We start from the raw sequence: 18,375 nt of genomic DNA on the forward strand, positions 1-18,375 counted from the left end.
CGTCGCCGCACAGACATATTACAATTGGAGGTCGTTGACATACTTGTTTATGACTTCAATTTAACAAAGAGAGGAACTCTTCGCTTCAAGACGATAGAGATTCTGAAAAGGTTGTTACCAGAAGGAATAGTGTTAACATGGGAGTCTGCTGAAACCAGTCGTAGATCTAGAAGACTTTTCAAACCTGGAATGTTGGGCATGCATGTGGACTCAGATGGGGCACTAGTTGATGAAAGAGAAGAATATGGAACATCTTCGTCAGCATCCAGTCACTCATCTGAAGATGTGAATTGTGATGGTGTGCAAGAAAATATGAGTGATTTTGAATAATTGTTTAAGACATATTATATAACTGATGTATGCATCATATCTTCAAATAAAATTAATGTTTTCCATATGTTGTTAAATGAGAAGTTATGAAGCATTTTTATGTTGTTGGATTATGTCTTAAGTATGATAAATTTTATTGTTTAAATATCTACAATGCAATATCAAATTAGAGATATAATGTCTGTTTTATTCAGTATACAAATAAAGACTTTTGATTTCATTCAGTGATATACTTTGTTCATAATGTCATGGTTTTTTAATTTTATAGTTGAAAAAATTGCAATTTCTTTTGTATCTAGCATGGTGTGGTTGAAAACATGTTAAATTTATACTTAAGAAAGAAAAATGATATTCTACCAGAAACATTAATGTGTTTTTTCCTTAAAAATTAACTTTGTTTGAGACATAAAAATTGGTTTTATTAGCATTTTTTAAAAAGTTTGAAAATTGACCCTAAAAAAAAAACGTTATTCCAGTAGCATCACTTTCGTTTTGAAGCTATATTTTGCACGAAAATTTCGTAGTAAATTTCGTAGTCACCGCCATTTTTAAAACACGTTCAAAATTGACACCTAAAAAAAAAACTTCATTCCAGTATACACACTTTTCGTTTTTAGCACTGTTTTTGATGTTTTTTTGGGGGTTTTTGGCCAGAGTTTCCGTTTTGAGTTTATAGTTCCCGTTTCAAAGTTTACATTGTTGAGTTCAAACAAATCTTATAAAATCGACACTACAAAAATTATTCCCTCAAATGGGTTGGATAATCCTCACGCTAGAGGGACCGAGTAGTAAGATCATCTAGATAGACCTTAATGATGTTTTTAATGCTTTGAAAAGTTTAGGATATGACTCGCTAGAAAGTGGCATCAACATCTTTAAGACCAAAAGGAAACTTTCGATAAGCAAGCATTCCCTATGGGAAGATAAAGGTGGTTTTGTGTTGATCCTCTGATTTGATTTGTATTTGATTCTAGCCAGAAAAACCATCCATAAAAGAAAATATATCATTCCCAACACAAGCATCGAGAATTTGATTGATGAAAGGTGTTAGATAGTTATCCTTTAGACATGCCAAATTTAGATCCCTACAATCAATGCAAACCCTAATCATCCATTTTTTCTTACCAACCAAAACAAGATTGGAAACCCATTCTGGCAAGGGTGTCAAATAGATCAAATCAACATCTAACAACTTTTGAACCTTTACTTCGATAACAACTGTTTTAAAATGGTTTACTAGCGTGAGCCTTTCCCTAATTGGCTTAGCTCCATCAAATTTCTTAATTTTGTGTTCGGCAATCTGAAAGTCAATCCCAGGTATTTTGTCATAAGACCAAGCAAAAACATCGTGAAATTCTTTAAAAAGAGTTATGTAAATTTCAATTTCTCAGGGAGTACAATCTACTCCAATCATAATAATTTCCACGACACTTGGTTTTATAGCAATTTTGATGGGTATAGGCTTCGAAATGTTTTCCAAGTTCCCCTGAAAAAGAATAGCATGCAACATGATAAAGGACTGGGACCACTTAACAAGGCCAAAGGAAGCCAGGACTTTAGGTGACTCATCCAACTTATTTACCAAAAGAAGGAAAGATGAGCAATGATGTAGTTCTTACTAAGGACAATCGTAAATCAACATGGCTTCCATGATTGCTTCATCATTAGGAAGGTCAACATCAAGAAGGTCATAAAAAGTGGATTGGCAATAGCCTAAATGCGCAAAGGATAGTCATCGAGTTGTTCACTAGCGATGTCATCGGACTCGGAAGTATTAGAGGTTGATTGGATCATTTGGTAAGAAATCTCATCTGGACTTAGGAACAAGCAAGTTGAGCTTATCTCCTTGGGAGTAACTTATTCTGGAAAATTGACCTCCTTCACTCCCATGCCAAAGACATGTTGAATACTCAAGTGTCAAGTTGTTCCGCTGCAATGTAATGATGGGTGACAAGATGGCAAGCCTATGTGAGCAATGGGTTAGTAAAGAAGCGTAGTCAAAGAGGAAGAAGGATGCATTTAGACCAACAACTTAGAGAGGTTGAACTAGGGTTCCTCTTTCTAACATAAGGTGGGAAAATGGGCTATAACAATTTTATGAGCTAATATCTATAATTTTATCATTGTAAACCATTCTCAATGTGCTCTTCATTCTTCTAACTTTCCAATGAGCTCTCATTTTCCCAAAATGGGCATCAAGAATTCAAGGTATAACCTATGGACGTTCATAATTTAACCACCATTGATCTATGCGAAGTGACTCAACGACCACTGATCTATGCCACATGAATCTTGGCCTTTTAATTTATAAATATGATTTACACATCCCAAAGGCATTATGGGAGGATTTATAATGCTTTATAAAGAAGTTGACTCTTTATATGATTTGTGTGTAAAATAGAAAGAGTCATGAAACCTTGTATAGCATACACATTGTGTAGTTTTTTGTTGCCATCTCATTGCCCAATCATTTATGTCCAGCTAATATCTTCTAAGTGTCACCTTGTGATATGTTTAGCTAGCTACCATATGTCATAAGGAGATATGCCCAAGGAAAATAGAACAGAAATAATATGAGAAATAATAATGCGAAGGTGAGATGCAGAGATTTGGAAAATAAAAGTAAATAAATGCAAAAGTAACTTGTTGAGAAAATGAACAAGGGTAAAATAACTAAGTAATATGGATGGTTATGCAAAGGAATAGGATGTGAGATGATGTTTAAGTTACAATTAATTGGAAAATGGAAAATAGATAAATGTCATGAATAATAGAAACAATAATAATAATAAAGAATGGAGATATGTGGGGAAAAAATAACATCTTAAGCATTAAAATGTTTAACGAAGCTAAAATATAGAGCTATCAAATGAGAAGATGAACATGAACATTTTATTTATTTTTGATATCTTTTCTTTTCTTCTGTTTGTTCAAAAAGAGAAATTATCCTTGTTGGCCTTGTATGAAGAAGAATTGTAACATTCAAACCAACTAAAAGCTTGTTTGAGAATCACTTTATTTGACATGTGACATAAAAACACATCAACATTTAGCTCCAACTATGGGACAGTGACCCCCTATGTGTTGATGAAAATTATTGAATCATATTAGCTTCCTTCTCCATTGGGTGATGCAATCATCCCAAACCATTATGTCAATTCTAACAAATGCTTATTAGAAAAACTTGGCTTAAATAACAAAATTATATACAAAATCTACCTGCTCTAACACACCTTGAGAGAACATTAGTTCTCAAGTATAAGTAAACTTCCAATGGAACCATCTACCTAACAAATTTAAATGTTTGCTCCCAACCATGTTTGAAAATTTTGTTTTATTGGAAATGTTTCAAAAACACTCCGTCAAGCAATAATAAGTTTGCCACAGTGAAGCTGCAAAAATTAATTGATGTTGAAAATCCATGGAAAAATGGAGTTGGTTCTTGTTGTTTATCAACAATCTTGTTATCTTTGAATATAAATCATACTCTCCATCCCCCTTGATATAGATGTCCCTTTATCATGTCAAGTTGATATTCATTTTTCGGTTCTATACCATCCAACTATGGCCTTTGAGAACCCACTGCAACATCTTCATTGTGACCATATTGAATGAAGTCTTTAGGTGCATCTGGTGGAAGTTTGTCACATCCATACTTAAACTTATTGTCAACAATACTCTGAAATTGAACATAGAAGAGGTCAGAATTTCCCTCCCATGGAGCATGTGCTGAATGGTCTTGTTCTTTAATTGCAGCATTACAGGTCCTATTTGTAGATAAATTTTCATATCTATTATCAAATTTCTCTTCTAAATTCCTCTTCATATTTTCTTGTACAATATTGGAATGTTTAAGACAGGATCACCAGTTTCATGAATATTTTCTTCAATGACTTGAGCTCGCTGCATTAAACTCTTTTCAACTACAGTTTCTCTCTTCGCTACAACAAAAATTTAGGTTCGCAGGTACAGCATCTTCATAGCAACTAAAAATGATGAAATTATTTGAAAAAATGATGAAATTATTTGAAAACATTTCGTGAGAAATCTCATGAAAGGATTTCATAAATCTGAGGGTGAAATCTTTATCTATCTCATTTTCATTCATTAAATTTTTTAGAAAAGAGAATGTGAGTTTTTCTCTGAAAATTATTTCTCAACAAATAAATCTTCTAATACACCCTAAGTTGTAATGGTTAGTTGTAATGGTTTTAGAAAACAATGAATAAAATCATTCACAAACATTTCCTTTCAGAATCAGGATAAAAAATCTACAAACTGTGTATATTAATTGAAACAAACAACATTTCAGAGAGATACTTCACCCCCAAAAAGACCCAAACTCTTTGTGAAAAAAAGAATGCGGAACCAGATTACATAGAAATATTAGTAACAGCTATAAAATTGACCATTAGGAAAACATATTAAAATTTATTTTAATATTTTTAAAATTCAAAGGTCAAACAAATGTATCAATATATATATCATATGAATAATAAAGCATATCACATTTATTTAAATCAATGTTTCATTTACATGAGTCTAACTGGTAGTAAAAATACATGGACAGGTTCTTTCTGAAAATAAGATGGAGATTGGTCTCACAAAGATTGATTTCTTTGTGAGTGCATATTAAAAATGGATCTGTAACCTTGAGATAATTTTCTAAGTTCCGCTATGAACTTAGAGAAATGTTCATCTTCAACAATTTTTTAGGAGCCTTGGTTGCAATTTCGCACGAGCTCCAGGGATTTGGATGGGCATAAATTAGTGTTCGGTTTGCCGCTCTGTGCACTGTTTCTTCAGTTCGCTTCTGGCCTCAAGCCGCCGGATGTTTGGAGTCGGGCTGCTCAGCTCCACTTGATAGTCTCCGTTCAAGGATCCGCGCAGTTCTACAGGAGGAAATTTTGTCCATAAAAGGGTAAGCCTCTCTATTCTACTCTAAGTACTGAGTTCATTCACTTAGCAGTTGCCATTCTCAAAGTTTGTTGTGTCACCTCATTCTTTGTGGAATTTTCTGAGCGTCAGAACGTTTGTGACTTCTCCGACTCTCTGCTGCTTTATCCTGTGCATCAGTGGTTGGTTCTTTGACTCAATTATGGAGTTTGGATTCAGGGCCGGTCGACACTAACGTTCCAAGAGGGTGGATCGGCTCGGCTAGTTAGCTTCGTAACCGCAGCGTCTCTGCAACTAATCTCTCCAACCCCGAAGCCATGGCTCCCTCATGTGAACAATGTTACAAAGAACTTGCAGAATTAAGAGCTGATGTTTATGAGCTCCATGTTTTGCTTCATCCGCAGAGCCTTGCTGGCTGATGTTTATGAGCTCCATGTTTTGCTTCATCCGCAGAGCCTTGCTGCAATTCCACCTTGGACACTATAGAGAGCCTGTGGCAAAAGATTTCTCGGGTTGAAGATGAAGTGAAAGCCTCAGGAACATTGCGGTGGATCTCCAATGGCAGGTTGCCAAGGTTGACAGTCCGCCAACTGTGTTTTGCAGGGACATAGACCTGAATCAGCTGGCCTCACCCACTGATTAACCAGTCTAAATATTTGGTTTTCAATGTATCTGTCTTCTGCATCAGTTTTGTCGTCTATATAGTACTAGAAGAATAAGGCTACTGTAATATAGTATAATTTTTTATTATGCTTGGACTGGTTTCGAAAGCTCTCTCATGGCCACTGTGATGCCTGGGAATCACTCAGCAATGTAATTCATCCAGGTCCTTGCCGCGATAGGGCGTGGATTGATTTAATCTAATCAGTACTCATTCTTGTTTTAAAAAAATGTGTTGTTTTGGAAAAAAAAAAAAAAAAACAAATTTTTCAGAGCCTTAATTATATTCATCCATTTTATAAGGGACAAGCAAATGATATCTATGTTTTGCAAAAGAGATTGAATGAAAAAACCCCGATTGGAAGACAGGTGACCAAAGCTGTGTAAAACATTAAGAAACAAGTCCAACAACTGCCTTCGTTGAAGCTGCCTATCAGCGAAGGAAAATTTATCATTGAAACAAATGATGCCTCGAGTACATGAGCTAGAGTTCTAATTTTAAGGGATTTAAAACATAGATTTGACAAAGTGTGTACTTATGCTTCAAGATCGTTTAAATCCAGTAAACTTAATTAAGCATCTAGCCATAAAGAAATATTTGCAGTCAAAGAGTCTATTCACCATTTTAGATCATATCTGAAGCCTGTTAAATTTGTGATCTGCACTGATCTAAAAATTATGCCAAGAGTGCTGAAAAACAACAAGGAGCTAGTAGAAGGAAATACAGGAATATTAAAATGGGCTACTTGGTTAGAAGGCTTTGATTTTGATAATAGTTTTACGCCTGGATATTTAAATTGTGTTGCAGATATGTTGCACTGATCTAAATCTTATGCCAAGAGTGCTGAAAAACAACAAGGAGATCGTAGAAGGAAATACAAGAACATTGAAATGGTTTGAAGGCTTTGATTTTGATATTAATTTTAAGCCTGGATATGTTGCCCAGAAAAGATACAATGCCTACTTTTGCCATATTCAAGAGAAATGGAGGTGTATCAAGAAGGAGGAGAATTTGTATTTAAAGGCAGAGCTCCTATGTCTCAAGAATAACAGGCACAAGACAATACGAAAAGTTTCTCAATGACATTGAAGATTGAAGACAAAAGAATGTTAGGACCATCCCTTCAACAAAATCCCCAGAAGGAAGATATTTGGTGCAGACTGTAAAGAAGGAAGATATTTGGTGCAGACTGTAAATAAAGAAAAGGTTGAACAGTTTATGTGCAAAAATCTCATTGAAGAAATTCAGAACAATGAGATGAAGATTCAAATTTTTGGGGAAGAAAAATTAAGCAGGTTTCGAGCAGAAGAAAGATTGAATAAAAATAGGAAATAGGTTTTGGAGTCACTGTAGAGTTTGGTGAAAATAATCTCTGCTATTGTGACATTGGTGCAGAACAGTTTTTTATAATCTTTATAATCCTTGACTTATTTTATTTTATATATTTTAATAAAAAAGTCCATTTTCAAGTCCAGTTATATGCATTTTCATTTCTTTTTAATTTACTTTATTAAAGTTACAACCCCAACACCTCTTACTTTAAGTAAATGCACCTCAACAAGAAGGAAGTGAAAATAAAATGCTCTCAGAGACACTGTTAGATGACTTCAAAACATATTTCGAATAACCATGGTGAATTTCTGTAAAACCAGCATCCAAAATATTGGTAACATAATTTCATAATCATTAGCAGATACATATCGTGCATGCCACCCATGTAGAGGAAGAGCGAAAACTTTAAATGGGCATTTCCCACCAAGTCCCACTCGTTCGGTTTCACTAAAGAAGTAAAAGCTCTCTCATGGTCTTCTCGTTGATTCCAGCCTCTTGCCAATCAGCATGCCTTAAACCCGCTTTGACTGGATATTGAGAAGGAACTCCTGAAATAACAACATTTTATTAGAACTTGCTAATGCATTCATCAGAATACATGTCACAGGACAAATGCATTGGGAATGAAATTAAAGAGAAATTTTAATTTTAATGTTAATTTTCTTTAGGCAATATAATTTAATGAGATTATTATATGAGCAAAGAAAATATTTCAATCACTGATGGTATATTTTGATTTTGAATTTTGTTAATTTACCTGTGGGTCTTTTCCACCAAAGTTCTTCATTTCCAAAATTTCTGATAAGTTCACTCTTTGATAGTGCTGCAACTTCAACATTGACAATGCCTTCCTTCGAATCAGTTGATGCACTTTCCATAACCTGTTCACATTTTACTACCAGCTCTAGCCTGCCTTCCCAAGATGGAGAAAAGTTCAGAGTGTTGCACAGGAGGATTACTCTATTGCAAATGCCTGGAAACCCTAAAATCATATTCTCCATTACTTGATCAAAGCACTGCAATAATGCCTATCGAGTCAGCACTCAGAAACCTACAAAGTAGGCAACCTGCAATCTGCACTGTTTTCTTCGTAACGAAGCCGTGGGATAATACAATGAAACCTTGAATGGGGTTTTCTTCAAACCCTTCTGTTGGCAACACAACCCTCAACACCATATCGAGCTAGTAATTGAACAAGTTTGTCCCTAGAGAGAGGCTGCAAAGGGGCCAGATAATATAGATACCAAACATAAATCAGAATTTGAATGCATTGGTAACAAATATTCAACATCATTTCAGAAATAAATAAAATGGAATGCACACCGCCTAAGGAAAATTCAATCTTGAACATTCGTACAGATATTTACATACCTTTGCTTGAAAATCATCAACACCAGCCTCAAAGAAGAGGTCTTTGTCAGATTGCAAGGTATTTGCTGTAAGTGCAACAATGGGTGTCTTGACTCCCATTGATCTCAGTTGCCTTGTTGCCTGAAATAAAAGCAGTCATTTCGGTGATAAGAATAAACCCTAAGTTTTAAAATCTGAGATGGTTGAGATGACTAACTCAGAAGCTCAGACAAACAGGCAAAATAAAACAAGACTTCATAATTATGGGTTCTAAAGATTTAAAAGTCACATACCTCATGTCCATCCATAACAGGCATTTCTTTGTCCATTAGCACAAGATCATATGTTCTGCCCTGCTTGAAGTAGTCCACTGCTACCTTTCCATTCTCAGCTTCTTCACAGCGAAGGTTAAGGGTTTGAAGCACTCTCCCGAAAATTATCTGAGGTTGATTCAGTGAAATATAATGAATGAGATCTTAGCAGCAAGCTCTAGGAAAATTAGCCTTATATGGCCACAAGCACTACCTTAAAACTAATGGACGGATTAGTCCTGATATAACTTACTCTGTTGATTTCTGTGTCTTCCACAAGCAAGATTCGTCTGGCGGAGCTACAAGAATCCTGAGAAATCGTCGAATTTTTTGGCTTTACAGTTCTAACTCTGTGACTTTTGGTTTCAATCTGAGATGAAGTATGGAAATCATCCCATATAATGTGTGCTCCTCTACAATCTGTTGCATCATTTTTAAAAACAAATGAAATCCATCTCAGTGGAGGGCAAACGATTTGAATGCTATCCAAATAAATGAAAGCCCATTTCAATTAAGTAAAAAAAACGGCACCAATTTCAATCATGAAGGAATATCACTAAAATTACCTCTCGTATTGGGCAACACATTGGTCATGCATCCTTTAGAGCATTGGGCCTCCTGAGCTCTCTGGCTTGCATCCTCTTTCTGCATAGCCCCACAATAAGACCATGTCCTCCTACGCTTCCAAACCATCCCAAAAATAGCCAAACAGGCCACCAGGGCAACACCCATTATCAGAAGGACCCAGTTCAACCCTGCTCTCAGAAAGTACAGACCGTCTTCTCCCTCTGTCCCATTTAGGTATTGATGACCCAAAAACAGATGTTGAGGTACAGCCATCTCAATAAACCAAAACAGATAGAAATTAACAGGTTGCACAGAAGATGTAGAATCCAAATACCCACTCTCTTCTTCTGTGGTAATGGTAATCACAATACTCGGTCTTATAGAGTCGTTTATAAAGTTGTCTGAAAGTGAAATTCTGAAGAACCCCACCGTGTTAACGACATGACACAACGTGTTTGTAACCGGGCAGAGATTGCGATCGTGTTGATGTAGAAAGAGCGAAACACAAGAAATGTGATGTGGGCGGCAGAATTGATTCACTGTCCGCGGGAAGGAAATGTTGTCGGCAGCAGAATTGATTCATGGTGAGGAAATCCAATATAATCTGGAAAAAGGTGCGCGCAATCTAAATTTCAAATCTAGATCAATCGGGTGGAAAAGGATATCTCGTAATTCGGAAATTGACTTCATTTTGGGATCCGGGACGAGAAGTAAAATTGCTTTTTTTTGGGTTCAATTTTATGTAGATTAATGAGAATCCTAAAAGCTCAGTTCAGTTCATGTGGTGTACAAAAATTTCAATATTGTAATTTCAAGAAACGGGATGTAATTTAATTTATTTTAAACAAGGTGAAGGATTACATGTTCCAGTGTATATTTTTTTTTATAGCATAAAATTGGAAGAAAATTTACATCCAAAAAAAATTGACTTTTTTCACATTTCATAAATTTTAGGTTAAGGTTCATGGGGCGTAGAATATACAATGACCAGGGCCTTTTCTTAACGTATTATGTGGTGAAAATGTTGTTGGTTATGTTAGGGTCCTATAATTTTTATAGGGTCACTTGATTATAGCTTATGATTATTATATTTGAGATGTTGTAAATAATATTTCATCCTATAAATTATTTCCAAGAAGGGGCAAAGTATGAAGTTTAGGGAGATTTTTGCATATAAAGTTTAGTTCAGATCATGTTACATGTGTTCCCATCAGTAAGTGCTCAGAAGCAACTTTCCAACGATATATCTGGTGCTTCAAACCGAATATATTTGGTGCTTCAAACCGACATTCAGATCAAAAGAAAGATCAAGTTGAAGTCTGCACCAGAAAGCAAAGAAGAAAGCCTAAGTGAGAAATTATTTTTTTGAATTATTAGAATTAATTAAAAAATAATAATAAATAAATCAAAACTCTAAAACATGAAAACCAATTTATCCTAGGTCAGCAAAATACAAAATTCAAAGCCTAAAACCCTACCAAGTAAACATAGATAAATCAGAGAGAGATCCCTCTCCGAAGTTGGAAGGGCTAGAATCCCAACTCCCAAAGTGGTTTTGTGGTTACCTGCAATTATTTCCCAGCCTTATTAAATTACAGAGTGATAACAGGTTCAAAATACAGTGGACAAAAACCGATCATGTTAAGTGTTGGCATGGCCCAGGCCAGATGTGATCTCTGGGTGAATTTGATGGCTTAGATGCCCGTTCGTCGCAACCAATTAGATGTGTCAGTTATCTCACGCTCACTTACCTAACAAATAAAAAATAAATTTTATATATATATATATATCAAATCCATCCATCGTAGGTGTGAAGGTTAGCTCAATTGTCGAGTCTCCATTATTAAGCAACTCTGCAATCGGGAGGTCACAAGTTCAATTCTCTCAACACCTTAGGCTTTGTATTTGAATGGGAGGGAAGTTGTGCCTAGAACAATATTTGTGGACGTAGTGAGTCACAAATCTTTAGTGACCATAAACCACATTAAAAAAATGTATATCAAATCCAACTTACACTACTTTCATTTTGAGCAACAAATAAATATGTATGCTAAGGATGGAAGGATATAGATATGTATGTAGTTGATAATGTATATCAAATCCAACTTACACTATTTTCATTTTGAGCAACACATAAATATATATGCCAAGGATGGAAGGATATAGATATGTATGTAGTTGATATTGAATGGAATGATAAGGATGGAATGATATAGATATGTATGTAGTTGATATTGAAATATAACTAGATATTGAATTATTCTTTTTCTTTCAATTATTTTATCTCTATATCAAGTTGATATAAAATTATATTATCGTAGCCATACCAATTAAATGGTTGGTACAGATGGATAAGGATGGAAGGATATAGATGAGGTTTTGCGGAAATTAGTTAAGGTGGAGGGAATTCGGAGCTCCGCGGCTGCTACTAGGGTTTTTTCGGCTCTGTTCTGCTACTTCGCGACTGCGGCGGCAGGGCTGCCTCTGGTGCGGCTTCCGGACCGCCCTCCTATCTCCTTTGCTTGGCGCTTCATCTTTTCGTTGTGCGGCAAAGTACTCTGCTGAGGGTTGTTGCGTCTGGTGGAGTTTGCTGATACGGTTCTGGTTGCCGGTGGAGCGGTATCGACTTCGGCCTCTGTCCCCTTCTCTCCGGCGGTTCTCTCCCCTTGCGTCGTGCTCTCCTCTGCGCGGCTCTGATACATCTCGTCTGCCGTCCCCGGTTTGGAGTGCCTACTCTGATTATTTCATAGGCAGAGGTCAGCCGCATTGTGCTCTGTTTTGGGTGGCGGCGGGGCGCGTCTTTTCTTTCTGGTTTTCGGCGGACTTCGGCACAACTCCTTTCTCTGTTTTGGCGGTCCTTCTTAGCTGAGTGCTGAGTCGTGGTGTGCGGGCGGGGGCTTTGTTAGGCCTCATGGGGGTGAGGTGGCTACCCTAGCCGCCTCGGCCCCCGAAACCGAAACGCCTCTGCTTTGTTATGCCCTGATGGCTTCCATTGCAGAGGTGTGGTTTTCTTTTTTTGGTTCTTTTCTGGCTTACCTCGGCAGTCATTGGATGCGTTGAGTCTCTTCAATGGCTGTTCCTGGTTGATTTTCTATGGCTTCTCTGGATATATGGGCGGTTTTCGAATATACTGCTCATTTCATAGGGGCTTTCGTATATTTACTGTTTATACTTTCTGTTATTTATTTAGCTTGTATGGGTAGGGTTTCACCCCTGTTGGGGTTTACATACCCTCTTTCTGACCCTGTTTCTGGAGGCCCTGTCTGAGGGCTGTATCTGCATACTTCCCAGAAGTATTGGTTATTGTAAGTGGTTTTTTACCACACTTCTGCATATGCTTTGGCATCTACAACATGTAATCTCTATTATTTTTCTTTTTAATAGAAATTACGAACTCTATTTTCCCCGGAAAAAAAGGATGGAAGGATATAGATATGTATGTAGTTGAGATTGAATGGAAGGATAAGGATGGAATGATATAGATATGTATGTAGTCGATATTGAAATATAACTAGATATTCAATTATTCTTTTTCTTTCAGTTATTTTATCTCTATATCAAGTTGATATAAAATTATATTATCATAGCCATATCAATTAAATGGTTGGTAAAGATGGATAAGGATGGAAGGATATAGATATGTATGTTGTTGATATTGAATGGAAGGATAAGGATGGAATGATATAGATATGTATGTAGTTGATATTGAAATATAACTAGATATTCAATTATTCTTTTTCTTTCAATTATTTTATCTCTATATAAAGTTGATATAAAATTATACTATCGTAGCCATATCAATTAAATGGTTGGTAAAGATGGATAGGTATCAAAGTATCAAAACACTTGTTTCATTATATATATACACTCCATGCTAAGGATGGAAAGATATAGATATGGGTGAAGTTGATATTGAAATATATATGTTAATTAGATATTCAATTATTCTTTTTACTTTCAAATATTTTATCTCTATATAAAGTTGATATAAAATTATAATGTAAATACACCCCCCCCCCCGGTCCCCCAGACCAAACTAATTCGAGCCTAACCCTAAGGGCATCAAGGAGAATTGAACCAATGACCTTCCAATGGAAAGGTACTTTAACAACGAGGCCTCAACAAATTGAGCTAACTCTCAAGGTTGATGACGATGATGATGATGATGATATATATTAGCAATTTAATTTATCTTGGATGGTTGAGATGAATGATTATTATCCTCCCCAGTCAAATTCAATTCTTACAAATGATATGTTGAGTTTATATTATTAAGGCGACTTCAAACCTTCTTATTGAATGAACTTGTTTAATTTATTTAATTTTATATTTTTTTTATGTTAATTTAAAATTTTGAATTATTTAAAAAACTTAAAATTCATTAGGGGGATTGTTCCAAAACTCGAAGGACAACAAGAATTAGAAGATGCATTAGTATTAGGGGTAACCTCTAATAATAAAGTAAAAGCGTTAGTACTTTTCTAAGGGTTCCATAAAAAACCTTTTTTCCAAGTGCTATAAGCTCAAAACTCACTAGCAAACATTCAAGCCAATGTAGAAGTTCATCTAGAAATTGGTTATGTAAGGTGAGTGTGGGATCTCGAATCTTCATGTCTCTCTCATTATACTAGCACTAATAATGGGACATTTCCAAACTCTAGTGCCACTATGGTACCTTGGAAATGATGGAGAATTAATTTACAAAAATGCTTTTCTCCATGCCAACACCTCTTTGGTATGTGAATTTATCACATGTGCTACAAGTATGTAGGGGAATGAATGTGGTTTTACTATGAGGAATTCTCTAGAATATTTTTTTCTTGGTAATTTAAATGTGGCTCTACTTATTGTGGTTTATTTTGTTCTCAACATGCTCGATCCTAGTTATTATCATTAAGTGAGTTGGGATTCAAGGGAGATCTTGTTAGTGCGAATTTGGACATGTTCTTCTTAACTCAACATCTATTTCCTTCCCTTACCAATATGGGACACTATCATTACCACCATAGACATTGTTTGTTGTGTAACTTATGTGAAGTGCATCACTACCTACAAATTTCCAAAATAGACATAGCTACAACTTAATGTAGGGTGGCAAACTCCACCACCAAATGGGTTTCCTAGTGAAAGAAACATGAGCTCAATCATAGGGACTAGAAAAAATGGTGGTTGTGCCTTAGAGATGGAAACTCTACCAATGGAACTAGGAGAAATATAGAAGGAATTATTGGTCTTCACTATCATTTCTTGTAGGCACTACTTAGAACTAGATGCTCAACATGGGGAATTGAAGTCCTTGGTTGATATGGTAGTGGTGTTTCTTTAGATCCCTGAGCAAGTAATTCAACTCCTCCCCCCACGCCACGCCCCTCTCGTCTTGAAGCTTCTATGTCAACATGTGACCCATCTCATAGTGGTTTATCTTCGATTCATGGTAGAAATCCTCTAGTTTAGCACACCTTTGACCTAGCTATGGTAGATATCATAGGAGTTTAATCTATCCCTATAGACCAAATTGAAGCGGGCATTCACAATTAAGAAACAACAATGAAAATTTAGGTGAGCCTGTATTATCATAATTACTAGTTTTTTATGTTTCAATTGTTATTATGTTTTTCCAAATGTGGATTTTATATTCCAATTCATAGGGTAGTATACATACTATTAGGCCACCAAATGATGGAATATTAAGGCTAAACATATATTTGATATTACCATTTTGTACCTAAAACACTAAAGCATGCATTAACTTGGAAAAGAATACGGTGAATATGAAAGATGTTGGTTTATGTATATTGACTTTTATGAATGCTTGAGCTTTTGAGTTTATATGATGTGCTTGAGTTTAGTTGTGATTTTTACATGTATTTGATATGCATTCTTGATATTGTGAGCTAATGATTGGTACAAGTAGGTCGAATAAGTAGGACAATCTCCATTAACAAGCAATTAGTTCCATATGAGAGAAAAGTTGGATCATGCCCCCTCTCTAATCTCCAAGGGAAACAAGCATTAAGAACATTCAAATCACTCAATCAACTAGATCCTCATACAATTCAATTATTAAGGGAATTTGAATTTAAGATTGAAAATAGGCCCTTGAAACAAGGAGCCATGATCCTAGAGATCAGGAAGACAATCCCCTTTCAATGAAGAATTGATTGAAGGGCAAGTTGTCAATTTTAGTATAAGTGGATCTAGGTTGGAAATTGGAACAAGTTTTTTTTTTTTGGCATGTTTCTTTTATAGTGCATTAATAGTACATTTGAATTGTAGAATACACTTTGTTATCATGATTTTGAATTTCTAAATAAAGAAGATTGTATATCCATATTTGAGCACTTAGTTGTCTCACTAAGGGTTCTTGTAGAGACCTTGAGTAAGGGGCACTCAAGGGAATGCAATGAACCCCCATTGTTGTGGCATTTTCAATTTTGCGTTAAATTGTAGTTTCTTGTAGTTGTTTCAATCAATCTATTATAACCATCTTTATGTGTATTATGTAATTTCTTTCTAGTCATTTCTATTTTGAAATTCGCTTCCCGCTTATTGCGTTTACAACTTTTTACATGGTGTTCAATCTCTTGGTTGGTTTTATGTGAATCTGAAATCAACATCGTTTAACATTGTTAAAGGATTGAATGATATTATCCATGTTGTCTGCCTCATCATAAAGAATAGTAACAATCACTTCCTTATTTCCTAGTCTTGACTTTCGATTTAGTAGTGTAGGTCACTAGCCTAAGTGAATAAGCAAATAAAAGAAGAGAATCTTGTTTATTATTATGTTGAGTTATGCACCATTTAGTTTTAGCATCATTTCGTTTCCTAGTTTCTAGATAGTCTAGTGTTTTTTAATTTTTCATGGATATTCCATTGGAGCATTCAGTTATAATAGATTTGATAAAATAATTGAAATCTATACTATGAAGATTACTTTTCCTTTAGATCTCAAATTCTTTAATAGTTTGTTTTCTGCTTAAATGAATGAAGTAGTTGAAACATGATAAATAGACAATAGAAATAAGTACACACACATAATCCAAAAGAAACACAAGTTTTACCTTAGGAACCTTGTGGGAGAAAACCCAACTACAAGGTGAGGCTCGTCTACTCTCTTTTCTTTGGTGTGGAAACATGCAAATACAAAGGAATAAGTACTCTTTATGGAGTAACCTGCGACCTACGGCCTATAAGACTACAATAGAACCTTAACCTCTTATGTTATAATCTCTAACTTCCCACTCCTTGTTGTTATGTTCATCTATGGAACAAAATACAATAGCATAGAGTGGAACCCCTACTCGTCTCGGTGGCTCGATATTTAACATGGCTTGGTAACCAACTAGGGATAAGGTTTGACTTCCTCGAAACTCGACTAGAGTTATGGTTTTGAACCTTCTAGAGTCTTCTTGAAAGTCCACATATGCCTAGCCATGTCTTCTTGAGTAAAGGGGCCAACATGGTATCCTCTCACACCATGGTGGTCAACATGGTATACCAACTTGCAGGAGGAAAACCGTTTTCTTACATAATTCAATTGATGTAATTCTTGCACATTGCGAAGGTCTCAAAGTGTAGATCAATATCCTCAAGTCCCCACACTAAAGCGAGAAAGTTTTGACCCAAAAAAATTTTGTTCTAATCCTCAATATGACTCTAGAAGGTTTGAAACTCCATTTCTCCATATTGACCTGCTATTGAAATGACCTTGCAAGTTGATTCCTCCATTTTTTTCACTTTGAAAGCATTGATATAAATGAAAAATAATATAATGACCAAATTTGAATCATCTAGACATGCATCTTTTGAATAGGTTCTGACAATTAATTGGTGAAGAGGTTGTTGAGTTTATGACATATTACCTCGCTAACTATTAAAACCTTTATTGATTCAATCTTGAAGTATTCAACTAAGTAACCCTATTGCCTCCCTTACTCATGTGCTTCTCATAAGAAGAGGGAGTGAAGGTTATGAGCATAACTACTTAAGGGAAAAGCCAACATTAGGTTACACACCATTAATTAAACTTATAAGTCAATTTGTCTTTTTTGTGGTTGCACATATGGCGCACAATAGCTCATTAAAGAAACATGTTTTTGGATAGAAAAATAAATTCAAGATGAGGAGTTCGATATTATTTGGCCCATTACCTACCAAACTATTTATATGGACAAAATGTAAGTCTGGATAAGAATTAATTTTAGATGCACATTGGTATTTCTCTTATGATTGATTACAACCTTCTTATCTACTTATGTATTACACGCCTGTATGGTTTAACAACGGACTTCTCTAACACAAACTCTAAGCATTTTTATTAAAAAAAAACTAAGTGAAACTAATAACTCTAAATAAAAAATTAGGATTAACACTTATTTACAAGCTAAGAACCAAAAATCTAATTATAGGAGACACTAAAATAATCATTGAAAAAGTGAGCATTATGGAAAATTTTAGGGGATAATATTCGCAAGTAGGCTAATTTTCCATGTTTTTTTCCAAAATAATGATTCACCAATTTCCATTTTTTCTATAAACGATTCAACAAAATTTCATAGTATAAAATTGTTTTACCTTAAAAATGGCCAAAGTTTTACAAAGACTAATCAGAATTTAATATATGATGCAATCATAATTTTCAACTTCTAGTGTGCTTATTGAAGCATTGGAGGGGCCCCCTTTGCTAAGCATGTTCACTCTTTCCTTTCTTTGTTCATAGACTAGATTTCAATGGTTTTCATAGACTAGATTTTAATCACTTTCATAAATTAGATTTGCACGCTTTCCTAGACTAAGTTTTCATGCTTTCATAGGCTAAGTTTACATGTTTTCATAGATTATATTTACCTGCTTTCATATATTAATTTTCTAATGTTTTCCTAGATTAAATTTTCATTGCTTTCCTAGATTAAGGTTTCTATTGTT

The 18,375-nt window shown here is 35.2% G+C and overlaps 2 protein-coding genes across 2 annotated transcripts; both read right to left on the bottom strand.

The window, feature by feature from the left end:
• Positions 1-6,435: 6,435 nt before the first annotated feature.
• Positions 6,436-8,220, bottom strand: LOC149197031 (uncharacterized). The gene is made up of 2 exons (XM_089405719.1): positions 7,977-8,220; positions 6,436-7,767 (listed from the first exon to the last, which is right to left on the bottom strand). Exons 1-2 carry the CDS (start codon positions 8,218-8,220, stop codon positions 7,667-7,669), a joined length of 345 nt encoding a protein of 114 aa, XP_089261845.1. The 3' UTR covers positions 6,436-7,666.
• On the bottom strand, positions 8,190-9,818 carry LOC149197032 (transcription factor SKN7-like). The gene is made up of 5 exons (XM_089405718.1): positions 9,447-9,818; positions 9,134-9,300; positions 8,863-9,009; positions 8,591-8,710; positions 8,190-8,435 (listed from the first exon to the last, which is right to left on the bottom strand). The coding sequence occupies exons 1-5, from the start codon at positions 9,718-9,720 to the stop codon at positions 8,358-8,360; spliced, it is 786 nt and encodes a 261-aa protein (XP_089261844.1). The 5' UTR covers positions 9,721-9,818; the 3' UTR covers positions 8,190-8,357.
• Between the last annotated feature and the right edge of the window lie 8,557 nt (positions 9,819-18,375).

This window comes from Pinus tabuliformis, chromosome 2_2, assembly GCF_031772625.1.
Source record: "Pinus tabuliformis cultivar Carrire ecotype Pingquan chromosome 2_2, CPIR1, whole genome shotgun sequence".
Classification (NCBI taxonomy): domain Eukaryota; kingdom Viridiplantae; phylum Streptophyta; class Pinopsida; order Pinales; family Pinaceae; genus Pinus; species Pinus tabuliformis.